We start from the raw sequence: 17,158 nt of genomic DNA, 5'->3' as shown, positions 1-17,158 counted from the left end.
ATGAATAGGTATACTATGATAATAAAATTATGCTTTGAGATAACTCATTATCTACAATGTGTTTAAAATATCACCTCAAATCTATCTAGGAATATTCATAAACTTACTCATTCTCAAACACTTCTATTAGTTGAGTAAATTTTTTTTAATGTTGTGTAAAGTCAATGATATTTTCTATATTAAATAAATTATAGTTTTAGTAGTAAAAATTCATAATTTTTGTGCATGAAAATTGTTTAAATGCATTAATATTCATAAACTATACAAGATAATATTATAATACAATTTTTCTTTGATTGTAAAAAATAATAATAGACTAAATTTGTTACTGATTATTCTTAATAATTTATAAATGCTATTTTTAAATGCATAAAACTATGGTCAAGTAATTTATAAGGAAAGATTGGTAACATTTTTGAATTTCTAAAAGTATAAAAATTGTATTTTAAATAGAAAAATTAAACATGAGACTGTTAATCCAATAGCTATAAGACCTCAAAAATCAGAATATTTCTGAACATCTCGAAATTTTTATTTATAAATCATAACTCACAAGTTATGTTTAGTATTGTAGTTTTTTAAATAATTAATTTCAGATAGTTAACATGAGTTCTAAAAACATAATTCACAAAACAAGTGTTTTTACGCTTATATTTTTAGCTGTTAATAAAAAAAAATTCCATTGAAAGTCATTCTATAAAATTACCTTCAATAATCAATTGTCACCTTCAATTTTGGACACATTTACAATGTGTCTTTAATAGTCACTAGTCACCAGTAGTTGAAAACCTGCATCTCAGAAGTATGCATTAATATTAAGATCCATAAAATGTAAATTAAAATTTGATTACCTATATTATAATTAAATAGTTATTGTAAATTTAAAATGTATTATTATATTTTTAATGTCTATCAATTCCCAATGAACTTGTTTAGTGAAATATATACCATATATAATATTGTACCATATTATGTTTTTACTCTTTGAAAATTATGATTTTGCAATTATTTAAAAAAAATAGCTCATTTACATGAAAAAGTTACCAACTAGTCTATACATACAATTAATAATATGTACTTTAATTTGAGTCAACCTATTGGTTAATACAGATTTATTTATTTTTTTATTTATTTATTGTTTCATTCTGTGTTAGATGACTTTAAATTACATCAAAAAAATATACATTGTAAAGATAAACAACCAGCTTACATAAGTCACAACTTAAACCTCAAAGAAAAAAAGGCAAAATATTTTTGTAGTTGTTGGTTGCCAAAATAAATTCTCATTTGTAATATATTGAGTAAAACAAAGGTTCAGATCGAGGAACAATATTATATATTATGCATAAAGACTGAATATGCAAATAAAAAATACCATCAATTACATGAATACAATGTTTAACGTTAATTTATAAGTTACCGGGTTAAATATAAAATTTTAGCGGGAAACAGTTTAACAACCTTAGACTGGAGAAATAACTTGGGAGCCCGCAGACCACTATTTGGTCCAATTGGGAAATTGTGCATGACCATTGACCATGTTAGAAATACAATTTTATAATATTGTAAACGTTGTCAACCGAATGATAAAATCAGATTAAATTAAATAGTGATAAAATGTTATTTATTTGTCATCGGCCGGACGGCGACCAACTTTGTACCTAGGTAGTAGGTACTCTACGGATTAGTTAAAATAATTTACAGTCTCCGTACTCCTTATCTTTTTAACTTTTTTTTACTTTGAATACCTAGTCAGTAGTCTATAGTGGCATTGGTGACAAAATAATTTGGTTTTGATGGCCGTGATAAAGTCTGTGATCTGACTGAACGCGAACTACCAATTTTACCACAGCATCGTTAGATCGCCAAGACGCCGAGTTTGGTACGTGTGGTCGATCGTTGACATAAGTTCCGGAAAAGCCGAATTCATAAAGTGACGACGTGAAATCTACGAATTTATTGCAATATAGGAATAACGAAGAACACTGGAAACATATTTTAAGTTGGTACGAAAAATCCACATTGTCGTGTTGATAAAATCTGATCTATAATCGCACGTACACACGACTGACGAGTAGTGGCGACAGCACGACAAGTCGACAACAACAACTGAGTTACCTACAGAACTGCTACGGTCTACGACGGGAAACAGGGAACGTGCGGGTTTGAGAACGACGGTCGCAAGTAGGAGTTCTAAAAAATATTTTAACGATCGTCTTTAGACTTGGACCACGTATGCTATTCACTATTCGCAACGTCTGTGTAGGTAGGCACCTTGAATTTTCCAAGTGTATTGTTCCGAGTTGGTAGGAAAAACATGAAAACAGTAACGAAACAGTGTAAATCTAGTGCCTAAACGAAACTCACCGTCATGGAAATTTCCGTCGGTATTTTCGGCGTTTTTCTCGCGTTGTTGACGGCCGTGTATTATTTCGTGAGGACCAGATCGTTCGGAGGATTGATCGCCGACAGTTTGCCCTCGTCGACGACACCGTTGACCCCCGTCACCGTTCCGCGAGCCCGGCGATCGGCTTCGCGCCTCGGATCACCACTGCTTCCGACCGCCACTAACGGCGGCTTGTCGGCCAGAGTTCCCGAAAAATTTCGCGTGTCGGTAAATCCGTTCACGCCGACCGGTATCGAGATTTTGAAAAACAGAAAGAAACGCTTTCCCGGATCGAATGACCGTAACGTCCCAAGTCTCGAGAGCGGCGGCGGCGGCAGTGACGACTTCGATCAGTCCACCCCCCCTTGCAAAACAACACCCGTTTCCGCTCACCCGTCCGTCGTCAAACGTCTGTTGAACAGCGGCGAGGTGACCAACGTCAGTATACGCGAACTGCAGACGTCCCGATTTCACAAAGAGTTCAGAATAGACGAGTTCATCGCCACCGGTAGTTTCGGCGTCATATACAAGTGCACAAATCTGTTCGACGGAATACCGTATGCGATTAAAAAAATCAAACAGACGACGTACAAGAGTCCGGAGTATTTGGTCCGCAAGGAAGTGTACGCAAACTCGGCGTTCGGGCGACATCCAAATTTGGTTTCGTACTTTACGGCGTGGTACGAGAAGGGTCACATTTATATTCAAACGGAATTCTGCCATGGCGGCACCCTGGAGCGCATGATTCACGAGTCCGATCACGTGTTCTGCGACAACGCTCTAAGGCGATTGCTGTGGCACGTGTGCAATGGTCTGGCTCACATTCATTCCAAAAAACTTGCACACTTGGACATAAAAGCAGCAAACATATTAATATGCAAAAGTAATGGGGCGTTGGTGTTTGCTGACGATCTAGACGACGACGAAGAAATAGTTGACAAAGATATTGTTTACAAGATAGGTGACTTTGGGCATACAATATGTGTTGAAGATGTCCGAAGTATTGAAGACGGTGATTCTCGCTATTTACCTAAAGAACTATTACGTGACGATTATTCTCAGTTGCAAAAAGTCGATGTGTTTTCTACCGCACTTACAGTATACGAGGCTGCAACTCGAAAACATTTACCTAAAAATGGACCAGAATGGCATCGGTTAAGAAATGGCGAATTTTCGTTACCTCAAACTATCTTTTTAAGTACGAGTCTAGAAAAATTGCTGAAAAAAATGGTTGATTTAGATCCTTCTAATAGGCCTAGTGCTTCTAAAGTGGTTAATCTATTGCTCGATAGAGGAATGGCAGCTACTAAGGATCAAGATGAAATGGAAGCATTGAAATTAAGTGCTCAATTCCTTGAACCTTGGTTAGTCAATTTAAAACCGTCAAGAACAACATTATCAGATAGAGGTACATATTTAAAGACTGACAATTGTAGAAAAATTGAAGACTATTGTTTCAATAATAGCAAAAAAATTAATTAAAATATTTAACCTTATAAAGTTATAAAGTTTGAACTTAGAGATTTGTTTTTATTTATTTATTCAAATTTAACTGTTAATCAAGACATTTTAAAAGCAATGCTTAGTTTAAATTAAAAAAAAAAAAATGATTAGTATCATTCCTTTTATTTGTTATATTTTATAGTTATGTTATTATATAAATGAAAAGACATGACAAAGCATTTTCTAAAAATGTTATCTATTTAAAAATCTAAATTCCAACAATTTACAAAATATTTTAAATTTTAACATAAACTTATATATAAATATTATTGTACCATACTTATTTATAATTGAATTAGGTATACTTAATTATTTAATTAAATTATTTTATTATTGATGTATATTTTGTTTGTTCAATTTTACATGTTTTGTTTATTCCTAATATGATAATTATTGCCTTGTCTTGTATAAAAGTATTATTTTTTTCACATACTGTACTGAATACATATTTAAGTGCTATTAATTATTATATTAATTACTGTCTTATCTGTACATTGTATTAGACACGGTACAGTCTTTTAGTCAATATCTTGATTGGTAATAATATGAATAATTATATAGTTTACTTGTGGTTTGTACGTACATGAGTATTGCCATTGCCATTTAGTCATTAACATAGTTATAATAAACTATAATAATAATGTTATTTATAATAAGCTAAAAAATGAATCAAATTGATACTTAGTTATAACTTATAACCATTATTTGTAATAATTTATTACAAACAACAAATTAATATTGTGTACTTAAAACATTATTAAACTTTTTTTTGTCTATGCATTAGGAAGTAATTATTATGAGGAAGTCATACCCATTTGTGTTGTCTTACTAATACTAAATATAGCAAATTTTATGTTCAGAATAATCCATTTTTTAATGACTAATCAAATTATTAAATGTTAAAAATTATTGAACCAGGGCTTTAAGCAGGCTTCTTTTTTTTAAATTTGTTGATAATTTAAGTTTAAACCAAACAAGCATTTGTTTTAAAATTTTAATATTACTTATGCATAAACATAATTATTTTCTGTCTATTCAAAAAGAGCATGGATACTACTAACAAGTTACCAAACCTAATAAGTAATAACCTAAGACTGGTAATATAAATTAAGTAAAAAATAATATTAATTATACCTATATTTATTAGTTGTATAAGTTATTACCACCAAATAGTGGATACAAATTTTGCTGTTTGCAACTAATCTAAGAATTATTTAATCAATGCTAAGTAAGACATAATACAAGTTAATAAGCTATTAAATAACTTTATGTTTAAAGAGAATTAGTATATTTTAATTTGTGTCACTTTATATAATTACTATATATAAAAAAAAAAAAAATTTAGTTTTGTTTAATAATTAGTTTTGATCAAAATTCTTGAGTGTCATCAGAAAGATTCATTATAAATATTTCTTATAGCTATAAGAATTTAAAAACATTCATAATTCATATAAGGCAAAAAGTGTTAGTAGTTTAAATGATAATATAATTTGTAAAAATCTTGACAATTTGCAAATAATACATAAAATATCTAATTAGTATAATGTGATAAATAAATAATAATAATGGTTAATGTTTGATACAGGATACATACTAAAATAATTATAAGTTTAAAGGTGAAAACATAAATAAAACAAATAAAGAAACTGATTGGTGCTATGAGTATTTTTTAAGTAATATTTCACATCACAAATAGAGTGAAAAAACAAGATTGAAATTCTTTATTTAGTTTTTAATGTTAACATACATTGAAATATTTAAATAAATTTAGATTTATGGAAAAAGAGTATGGCAATTAATTGTAAGTATGGTTAAACGGATTTATCCATTTAATCTATGCTATAAAATATAATATTTATAAATTAACAATATCTAAAAATAATAATAATACATTTGTAAAGAAAATGTATGTTTTTGCTTAGTAAAAACAAATATATAAGTTAATTAATAAAGGAAAGCTTTATATTAGTTGTTTCTTGGTACTAAATATGTTTATACGGCCATATGAATTTCCTCCAACATAAATAGCTTGAGTGGGATGTACTTCAATGGCTGAAAAACGCATGGTCATGTTTTCAGATATTAGATCGTGTAAAACATTTCCATCACAATCAAAAACTTGTGCCTAAAAACAGGAAATTATTTATAGTAAAAATTAAAATATGAGTAATTACATAAAAGAAGATAAATCGAAAGTACAAAACATTAATTATAATTAAAAAATACAAGATTTATATTAAACATAATTATTATAAAGACATTATTATCATCATTTAATTTACAATTACATGTAACTATGATTTCTTTTATTCACTTTATTCTTTTTTTTTATAAGTTTTAAAACATCTCAAGTATGATACAAATTTACTTTCCTCATGAAAACATTGAATAAAGAAAAATGTGGGGGGGGGCATGACCCTCCAGCCATAACATTTTAGAAACTAGAACTGGAATTAATGGACATTTTTCGGACATTTGTAAATTGAAGTAAATTATCTTTTTACTTATGAAGAATTTACTCTTGAAGATTTTAATTGCAATCATAGGGTATTTATTAGGTATGCATTAATCACATTTATTAATGTTGAGCCTGTTAACCAGTTAACCCACCAGGCTATGTCGCTGGCCAGGTGTGCTTGGGCCTGAAATTATTTAGAGCTCTAAAAGAGTAACTAAATAAAATTTTTTTTTTTACTTAGTAATGTGTTTAAAAAATATATGATATATTCTTTGATATTATTTATGTAAAAAAAAATTAAGATGTAATACTTTTTAAATTTGTATGTAAAAACCTATTATCATAATATAAAGGTTAAGAGTTACAGACTTAAGTTCAAAAATCACGAATAAAAATAAAATTATTTTTAGAAATAGATTTAGGCAGTATTTGTTTTAAGTTAAAACCATTGCTTTTGATTAATATTGTGTGATATTACTGCACTATAAAATTCTGTGATACAATAAATGATCATTCATCAGTATAGACTAGAGTGACTAGACAGTAGACAGGCCTTAAGTTAAGTATGGTTAAATTAACTTAATTTGATGGAATAAGAAAAATTAACATACCAGCAAAATATTATTTAATGGAATACATAAAAAATGATTTTGTTATAAATATTTATAATTTAATTAAATTATTAATTATTATTAAACATACTCTTGGTGGCAATAGCATCGATGTCATGAAAAATGCATCTTCTCTTCCAGGATTCCATTTTGCTTGAAAATCATTATCATTAAAACGCCTCATAAATGGGATTATCTTTATGGGTTCTAAAAAAAATATTTTAATTAATATTTTTAACTAATTTGCTCTAGGACACCTTCGGTTAAGTGAAAAAATAACAATATTAACTTATAGTGCCTATTCACTAGTTAGTTTTGAGAGTATAGTAATTGAAAACTAAGCTATTAATAGTAAAGAAACACATAACAATGATAAATAAATATTGATCATAAAAATGACAAAAGATTGAAATAACACTATTTAAAATTTACTGCTGAATCTTGATTATTTTTTTATACTAAGTTATTGTTTTTAAAAATATTTATAGTTTTTTTGATGGATAACATCTAATAAATAATAACTAAAAAAAATATTATGACATAATAAAAATTAAATTTTTGTATAAATAGGTAGTTGAAATGTTGAAGAAAGATCAATGCTAGCAAAATTAATTTATTATGATGTAATTTATTATATCTAAAATTCATGTATAAGAGTAAGTAAATAATTTTTATTTAACATCTCTTAACCACTTTTTATACTTAAACAATCATCAAATGTATTGAATATTATTATAAAAAAAAACATTTAGATTTTTAGCTTACTTGTGGCAGCTAAATTTAATTGCTCAGTGTTAAATATTCTAATATTGTTATCATTACATGTTGATATCATCTTGTTACCATGAGCAGAAAAAAATGAACTTGTTAATACTTTAGGATGCTTAAATTGCAAAATTGGATTAATTGATTTGTCAGTCATACTTCTTATGTCCCATAAGGAAACCATTCTAAAAGTATAATAATAATTTATTTGTAAATGGAACAAAATATTATTAATAATGAAAGACACAAAATATTAACCTAAAAATACATTTAAATACTATAATTTTATATTCATAATAAAATATTACAATAGCAGTAAGTAATTACTAATTACCCAGTTTCCGATGAAGTTAAAAAGTAATGTTTTTGCAATGGGTGACACTGAACTGTACGCACAGATCTTTCATGACACCAGGCAGAGTTGATAATTTTATTTGGTATTCGTAAGTCGATCATTTCTACATGACCAGAATCTTAAAACATTTAAAACATTTAATAACAATTATAATAATGATCAACGATGTAGAACAATTAACAAATATCAGTTATAGAACATACCATTTCCAATGAGAAAATTTCTTTCATATTCACTGTGCCATGTTGTGGAGTTTGATTTCTTATTAATTCTGTTCTGTTCTGTTCTATAAATCTATTTATTTAAATAGTATAGCTTTCATTAACATGGTTTATTAAAAACAAAAATCATTAACTTTAAGAAAAACAATTATACTAACAATATCAAAAGTGTTTTTAGCAATGTCACTACATCCGAATGATCCATCATAACTTGTAGTAAACAACTTGTTTAGATCCCAAGAGCAAAACGAAATACAATTGACTAGAGCTTTATGAGCTATAAATATTTGGATGTTTGAATTTCTATTGTATAATACTACAAAATTGAATTGTTAATTAAAATATTTATAATATTATTGTTATATAATTAATGTCATAAAATGTATAGGTATATAAAGTCTTACTAATGTTTCCTTTCTTGTCTCCCGCTGCTACTATCAAAGATGTTTCTGAAGGATGAATAGCAAGAGATTTGATACCACTTTCAATCACTTTCATTGGCGGTATATTTATATCAAGACTTCTTAACACATGAACAAATCTAAATAGTAAAATAGTGTTAAACATAACAATCGTAGAAAATGAAAACATCTGTTAAAGAATGTAGAAAAATGTACTATCTATAGAAAACAATCAAAGAGAATTACATAAAAGTTATTTATGATATATATATAATAAATTCATAAGCTGATACTTTTATTTGAATGGGATATAGTAAAACAAGTATACAAATAAAAATGGTAAGACATATTTTGTTAGTTATATAGTTATTTTTTAATTTTAGAATTAAGGGAAATTATAAATAATTAATAACTTAGAACTTATTGTATACTTTTGACTTGGTAACTTATGAAAATCATTAACAGGTTCTGTAATGGCTAATTCATCTTTCAGTTTTTCAACAAAATCGGAAATTTCTCTTTTACGTCTTGATGGAACAACTAAAGTAAAAAAAATAATTTATTTTATAATTGTAACAATTACTTATTATATTGTAAATACACAATGTATACTTAACTATACAACATTAATATTAAACTATATTTATAAGTTAAATTATTGTTCAAAATTATGATTTTGATCAAATTTACAAATCAAAAACAAAATATTTGTTAGAATATGGTAATGCACCATGGCCCATGGGCGTAGGTAAGGGGGTTTTTAAATATATTAATTATTATTATGTTGGACACAATATTATATAGATTGAAATATTGAATGTTAGTAAGTTATATCACTTGCTTGTCTTGGTAAGTAAAATCAATATTTAATTTAAAATGAGTTGTTATAAATAAATAAATAAAATTATTTTAAGCAAAGCTCTTTCACAAAAGCAGTAAATTATTAGTTAAATTAACTATTGTGACCTAAAAGTTTTCAATTGTACTTTTTAATTCTTAAGACTAATACAAAATATACCATCTATAAAGAACATTATAGTAGAACTTCAATCATCAGAACTAACTAGAACTACACCAAATTTGGATAATAAAAATTAATAAATGTATGTATTAGAACAATTAATATAGAATTTGGATAATAAAAATTAATAAATGTATTATTAGAACAATTAATATAGAATTATTATACATTATGTATTATGTTACTTATTAGTTATTATCAAAAATATTAATAAGAAAACAAATTATTAGATATTATAAACTTATTTTATTGTACGTAATATGTATTAGGTATTATTTGTTTTTAACAAACTGATTAATTTTTAATTGACAAATTGCTGCTACTCGCTTTTGCGCAGCTAAATTTCGAAAAACGTTTGGATAATAGAGGGTTCGTATAATTGAGGTTCTACTGTATATGTTAATTAAGTAACATGAAAAACATTTGAATTAAGCACTTTTGTAAGAAGATTCTCCAAGATTTGATAAATGAGCTATTCTTAATGAACGTTTAATGGGTTCTCTGAAAAAGCAATATATAAGTTAAGTTAATTTTAATGTAAACATTTAATTAATACAATATTATTAATATTTAATACTTACATAGTTGTAGTTTTCAATTTATTTTTTTTAACTCTTGTTGTCTTTTTTTGTAAGCTATTTGCTAATGTCTTCGCAGCTTGATTTATACCCAGTGTACTGAAAAAATATTATACATTATTAATTAATTTAATAAAATGTACAGATTCTTAAATAAAAATTGCAGTCAATAATCATAATATTTTGTATTATCATACCGGGTGAGGCAACAAGTTCATGCTCATTTTGCTTTCTTTATTTATTCAAATTCTGATTTTTAGAATTTTTAATTATATGTACTTAAGAATTATACCTTCAAAATGTATTATTTTAATTAAAGAATATTGTGAAGCAATAAGGGCTTTAAAAAAATATAATTTGTATAATTATATACATATACAGTATACACATATGTTTTTTAAGGCCTTAGGACCATCGTGCCACATATAATTAATTCATAATTATATATTATTCTACTAATAATTTAATGTTTTATTTTAAGAATGCCAATTTTGTATAGACAATAAGTATTTTCAATGAAATGTTGGACTGTCTCAACTTTAAATAAATGTACTTAGGTGGGTATTTAAAACCTTATGAATAATTAACTATTTAGAAGGACAATAAATACTTGAATTAACATGTGAATATGTGACGACTCTGTCTTATTATAACATACAGTCACATAGATTAAACAGTTAAAAAAATGAGCATAGGATAAATGAATTAACAGAAAATTTTTTTTTAATATTATAATAAATATTTTTAAATTAAAAATTACCTAAATTGTTGTATCTATGTTGGTTTATTATATCCTATTAATTAACAATACATTACAGTTATAAATATTTCTTCCTTTTTTATATTTTAAATTGTAAAATAAACCTAATATTTAGTATTTAATGAAACATTTCTTACATAACACCAATCATTTGCAATAGTGATATATAGCATTTTTTTAATCGAAAATCACCTTTCAACAGAATATGGTCTACTATAATTTTATAAAAGATGTTGATTTATATTTTTTAAACAAAACCCTGTCACTAGTAGTACTTAGCTTAAATAAACTTGAACATTTTTAAGATGCGCTTGACTTTTATAATTGATGCAATGTTCTTTTTTGATGTTAAACTTTTTATCTATTTATACTCACTTCTTTTCCCCAGGACTTTTGAAATTGATTTTACTATGTAATTTATAATATTAGGTAGGTAGGATAATTTACAAAAAACTTTTAAACAAATTTTAACAAATTTTTTAAATGCTCATAACTATCTTTAAAATTAATGTATAATGAAAAGCCCAATAACAGATTTTCTTAAATTTAAAATTTACCGTTACACATTAGTAAAAGAGAAAACATTTTATTAATGTTATAAAACGATTCAATAATACCGATGTGGCTACCTGTGTTAGGAAAAATAGTTTTTAGAAAAATCAACTTACTCCAAAATTTCTTCGTTTTTTTTCATACGTTTTAGTCTTTGTTGTTCATATGTCAAATCTTCATCTTCGTCAGATAATATATTCTCATCCATTTCAAAGCTCATGTCGAAGTTCATAATATAAAGTTATTGTTATACTTGTAATCAATAAATAATGAGTCCCTTCAGCAGTCGGTACTCGATAGGTAGATTTATCAATTTACTAAGTAGTGAGTATTGGGAAGTGGGTAGTATACTAGTATCTACAACTGAGTATTCAGTACTAGTAAGTAGCTCAGATTTATTCAGACGCATCTAAAAATGGCTCAATAAAAAAGTACGTTGACTGCAGTGTTCCCAAATATAAGCCTAATAAACCTAACCTAACAATTTATTACTTTTCAGCATTCTGCATTCACCTCAGTCAGTTGACTGATAGCAAGATACGACACGGGCAAAACAAGAGGCAACACGTCTTTGCGCGGCAGTGTACAGTGGTTGATATAGATAAATAATAAGCGTTATTTATAATTTATATCGGTGCCCATCATCGACACGACTCAACAAGACGTAACTTCCAAAATTTCAACTTCCAGCCAACACGATGCCAGGCGCCAGTGAAATGTCCATTGCTCATTACACCGTTATATCTTGGTCAGAAGTTAATATACAATATGATGTTTATAACTGGACAATCATCACGATCACAGTTTTAAAATATACTTTATAATAATAGTAATAATAATAATGTTTTAACACGTTTCATTAAATGATTTTCGTAAAAATAACAGCAGATGGTTTGTTAGTGATAGTATGATAGTTCCGAAGTCCGTAGTCCACTTCTTAGCTTTTATAATATTTACATAGGTAGTCGTATAAACTGAAAATTAAGTCCTTTCGCTTTATTCACACAGGTCAATCTTATTTAAAATCAAATCGATATGTATTACGAATTACGACAATCCCTGCGTGTTGAGCACATTATTTACATTGAATTAAATTAGGCGTTTTTTAACTTATTTATGTATTTGAGGTGTTAGACGGTAAAATTCTGCTGATGAGCTTTGGTTCCGGATATACAGTACCTACCTATAAACTCAAAACACATTTAATCATAAACAAATAACAATTGCATACCGTCTACTTTTTAGCGCAATCACAATCATAATACAAGGACTACAGAATCACATCATTTCAATCGATAAAGTTTAAATTTCAATTCTAGAAACATATTTAAATATTTTACATATAATGTTGATCTCTAAATTTAGTAACATATTTACGACGTATTATACACAAACATGTTCAGTGGGGCCAATATTATCATCTTGAAAAATAAATAAAAATAAAATAATAATATGATTTATCATTAGTTTTAACTTTCAAGTAGGTAGGTACATAGTATATAAATATATAATATATTATGCTACAGTATAACAATTTTGTTATTTCTTATAAGAGTCTAACAAATAAATATCAATAATAAAATAAAATAAAAAAGATCTTAGTCCTTGTTGCTCTAGGATCAGCAATAGTTATGATAACCATCACAGTAATCACTGTGATTTTACTACTATTAACTTTTTTACTACCTATTAATACACCATAAACGGTTAATTGCATTATAAATAATTGGATAATTGAATTTTTCTTTCCCTTATACTCATACACTATTGTTATTATTATTATTATTATATCAATATTAAAATTTTTAAAAATATTACAATACCTATATTAGGTATTTATTCTTTTAATAATAATAAATAACTATTCTTTGTAGACCCTGTAATTATATGAGATATAAAAGTAAATAAGTAAGCTTTGGTTTTCATAAATTCATATTTATTTATGATATAGTTAGCTAATGAAATAATTTGCATGCATAATGACGTAAATAATGTTAATATTATTTTTTCTATCTGTCCCAACGGCCAATTGTTGACGAGTTTTACGGTTTTACCTATTTCTCACAATGTAAAATAACTGCCATCTACTTACAAATAAACTTTATTATAGTTTTATCATAATATACGATAATAGTATCAAACAACTAAGAATTTCATAAGAAAGACTACGAAATACCCTTTTTTTTTGTTAAAATCACATTAAGCTGAATAATTGGTGAAGGAGTAGGTTTTCAATTTCGAAATTTCACATACATGATCTTTAGCGTTGACTTATTTGTATACATCGTACATGCACAAAAAATTGATACCTAATGTCAAATTTATAATTAGTCGCTATTATAACTTCAACCACTTGTTGTTATTTTTTTCAAAAAAAAAAAAAAAATTCTTAGAAAAAATGAAAATTTCAGTTGTCTATAATTACATTAATAAATAATAATTAGAACCTTGTATTAATTTTTCAATTTTTTTGGTCGTCCATAATTTTGTTATCGACACTTGAAAAAAAATTTATAAATATCTCAAAAAAGTTCTTAAAAAACTTGAACTGGTTACCGATAACACTAATATATACATTTGATGAACAGATTACGTATTTACAGTGATAAGTTTTTAGATTCTGAACGAAGTGATGAATGTATTGATTTTACAATGGTGTGTGTTTTTTTGTTTTTGTGTCTGTGTACAGCATAACTAGTCGAAATAATGCTCCAATTTCAAACAATGGGGGTGGTTTCCGATGTAAAAGTGAATATCCTTGGTGCATTATAGAGGTAAAAAGTTAACATTTTCCAACAGTTTTCAAAAAAATCGAGAAAAACAAAAAAAAAATGACGGAAAACCGGCAATTTTTACGCAAAACCAGTTTTCGACCAAATCGATTTTTTTTTATGGTTGTAATTCAAAAACTAATCACTGAAAATACTTGAAATTTTCACCAAATGTTAATGTCAGTGGTATCCGTATATAGTTAAATTTTCAAAAAATTTTGACTTTTTTTGAGTCTTTTATAGACCACTGAAATTTTCGATTTTTTTGAGAAATTTTTTTTAAAGTGTCGATAAAAAATTTTTGGATGACCAAAAAGTTTTGAAAATTTAATACAAGGTTCCTTATGAGTTGTTTTTAATGTAGCTAAAAAAAATTAAAAATCGTTAGTCACAATTTTTTTTTATAAGCGTTTTTAGTTCAAATTTTTACGAAATCTGTCGAAAACGCGAAAATTTGCAAGTAATTTTGAAGTTGAAAAATCATAAAATTTTTTTCTTTTATAACTAAGTTTTGAAAATTTGGTACAAGGTTCTCCATACATGTTTCTTCAAATATCTGTAAAAAAAACTCTACCGGATTCATACAAAAAATTTTTATGAGTGTTTGAAATTTAAATTTTTACAAAAACCGCGTTAGATAACAGTTTAGCCTCAAACGGTTTTTGATATTTGTTATTATTCAAAAAGTATAAGTCGTAGATAGTTGAAAATTTTACCAATTATTAAGATTCGCGTTTTCTTTACGTGATTTAATTTTCAAAATAGTTTTAATTTTTTTGAGCTATTTATTGACAACTGAAATTTTCAATTTTTCTGAAAATTGTTTTTTTTATGTGTCGATAAAATCTTTTTGGCCATATCAAAATACTTGAAAATTTAATGCAAAGTTTCTCATAAGTTATTATTATAGTGATTAAAAAATTATAAGAATACATAGGCACATTTTTTTTTTATTAGCATTTGAAATTCAAATATTGACAAAAATTCGTCAAAACCATGAATATTTGCAAATTATTTCGTAGGTATATTTCATAAAAATTTTTGTATAAGTAGCTAACAGTTGAAAATTTAATACAAGGTTTTTTATAAGTTTAGCTTACAATTATTATAAAAGAACTTAAATTTTGTTGTATTCAGGCCATTAAAACATAAACTACCTTTTTTCACCAACCACTAGAAATTATATCCTAGGCTGACAAATCATCTTCGTTCAGAATCGTTTTTCGTATACAATGATAACTGTCATTGGATTCAAATTTAACACTCCTATAATATATAATAATGATCCATACGGCAACTAATGTACAGCAGAGCGGTACTCACTTGCCCGCTTTTTTATCTTTTTAATTATAATAATACAAAAAATACAATTTGGTTGAAAACAGGTTTTGCGTAAAAATTCCTGTTTTCCGTCACATATTTGTTGTTTTCTCGATGTTTTTTGAAAATTGTTGGAAAACGTGTACTTTTTACTTCTTTAATGTACCAAGGATATTCACTTTTTCATCCGAAACCACCCTCAAAGTTTGAAATTGAAGTATTATTTCGACAAGTTATGCTATACACAGATATAAAATAAAACACACCCACACATCATTGTAAAATCAATTCACATTCATTACTTGGTGCAGAATCTAAAAGTCCATTATTTCACGGGTAATTATTTTTGGATTGGTTTATTATAAGTCGGAAGTATTCCGTGCTAAATGTCAAGTTAAAAATCTATAAGCTTTATATTAAATCACTAACATGTTCAGATTTAAAAATATATTTTAGATTTTTTTTTGTGTAAAAATGTTCGCTGATCTATGCTTTTATCACATATTTATAATTAGTATAATTAATTAATCAATAAATGCACAGCTTAAAAGACCGTTATGGATAAATTATTTCAGAATTTTTGGTGTGTTTTTTGTTGTTGCCATTAGTTACACGGGATATTATTTCGAAAATATTGATTAAGAGTTCGTTAAATGTTTCTATTGCTGTAGACAACGGAATTCCAAAAATAATTAATTTATGTTAGTTATTAATAAAATATAGGTAAATGTTCTATAGAATAATTATAACATTGCAGTATCCGATTCAAAGGTGAAATGAAAAATGGAAATATTTTTTCTGAATTATTACAAATCATTTGTAGCCGTGAAAAGTTAAAATTAATAAAACTGAGTATTATAAATTTGAATATTTAACAGCAAAATAAATTATATATGCGTGATTTATATATACTTAATATATCTACATTTATACTAAATATCTGTAAATAAGATGATTTTTTAATGAATGATATTCAATATAATATCAACGTGCCCACTCGTATTTGAAGTTTGTATTTACTGCATGATTTAGAATAATTAAAAAATAATCTAAAAAAATAGACATTATTATACTACTTTTAAGTTTTTTGATTCATGGTTTATATTTTTAATTAGTACACATTCTGATATATAGAATACTTTTTATGATTTGTCGATGTATATATAAGATAAAAACCAAATTTATAATAAATATTTATTTTATTAGTTAGTAACTACAGTAGTATGGCGCAAATTGTCGGTGCTTTGTTCTATATGTAACCAAAAAATTTAGTTCATTTAAATTTTTGATTTACAATTTTTGGTTCAAATAAAAATTTATAAGTGGAAATCGTTCCTTTCATCACTGATGAAAAATATATATTAAAATTAACCGTTATGAGCGTACCACAACTTGACCGTTATTTATTTATTGTATATATAAGCTATTATACAATTATGATATGTGAGCAAATTAT

The 17,158-nt window shown here is 26.4% G+C and overlaps 2 protein-coding genes across 2 annotated transcripts; one reads left to right on the top strand and one right to left on the bottom strand.

Annotated features, from left to right (window-relative positions):
• Nucleotides 1-1,619: 1,619 nt before the first annotated feature.
• On the top strand, nt 1,620-4,161 carry LOC114130236 (wee1-like protein kinase 2). Its single transcript, XM_027995164.2, has one exon. The coding sequence runs from the start codon at nt 2,372-2,374 to the stop codon at nt 3,866-3,868; it is 1,497 nt and encodes a 498-aa protein (XP_027850965.2). The 5' UTR covers nt 1,620-2,371; the 3' UTR covers nt 3,869-4,161.
• Nucleotides 4,162-5,354: 1,193 nt separating this feature from the next.
• Nucleotides 5,355-11,992, bottom strand: LOC126549328 (WD repeat-containing protein 76-like). The gene is made up of 11 exons (XM_050198164.1): nt 11,728-11,992; nt 10,303-10,398; nt 10,158-10,222; nt 9,132-9,240; nt 8,704-8,840; nt 8,458-8,615; nt 8,282-8,372; nt 8,058-8,196; nt 7,724-7,908; nt 7,050-7,165; nt 5,355-6,014 (listed from the first exon to the last, which is right to left on the bottom strand). Exons 1-11 carry the CDS (start codon nt 11,841-11,843, stop codon nt 5,850-5,852), a joined length of 1,377 nt encoding a protein of 458 aa, XP_050054121.1. The 5' UTR covers nt 11,844-11,992; the 3' UTR covers nt 5,355-5,849.
• Between the last annotated feature and the right edge of the window lie 5,166 nt (nt 11,993-17,158).

The sequence above is a fragment of the Aphis gossypii genome, chromosome 1, assembly GCF_020184175.1.
Source record: "Aphis gossypii isolate Hap1 chromosome 1, ASM2018417v2, whole genome shotgun sequence".
Taxonomy (NCBI): domain Eukaryota; kingdom Metazoa; phylum Arthropoda; class Insecta; order Hemiptera; family Aphididae; genus Aphis; species Aphis gossypii.
The sequence above is the reverse complement of the archived record's forward strand: the minus strand, read 5'-3'. Positions and strand labels throughout refer to the sequence as shown.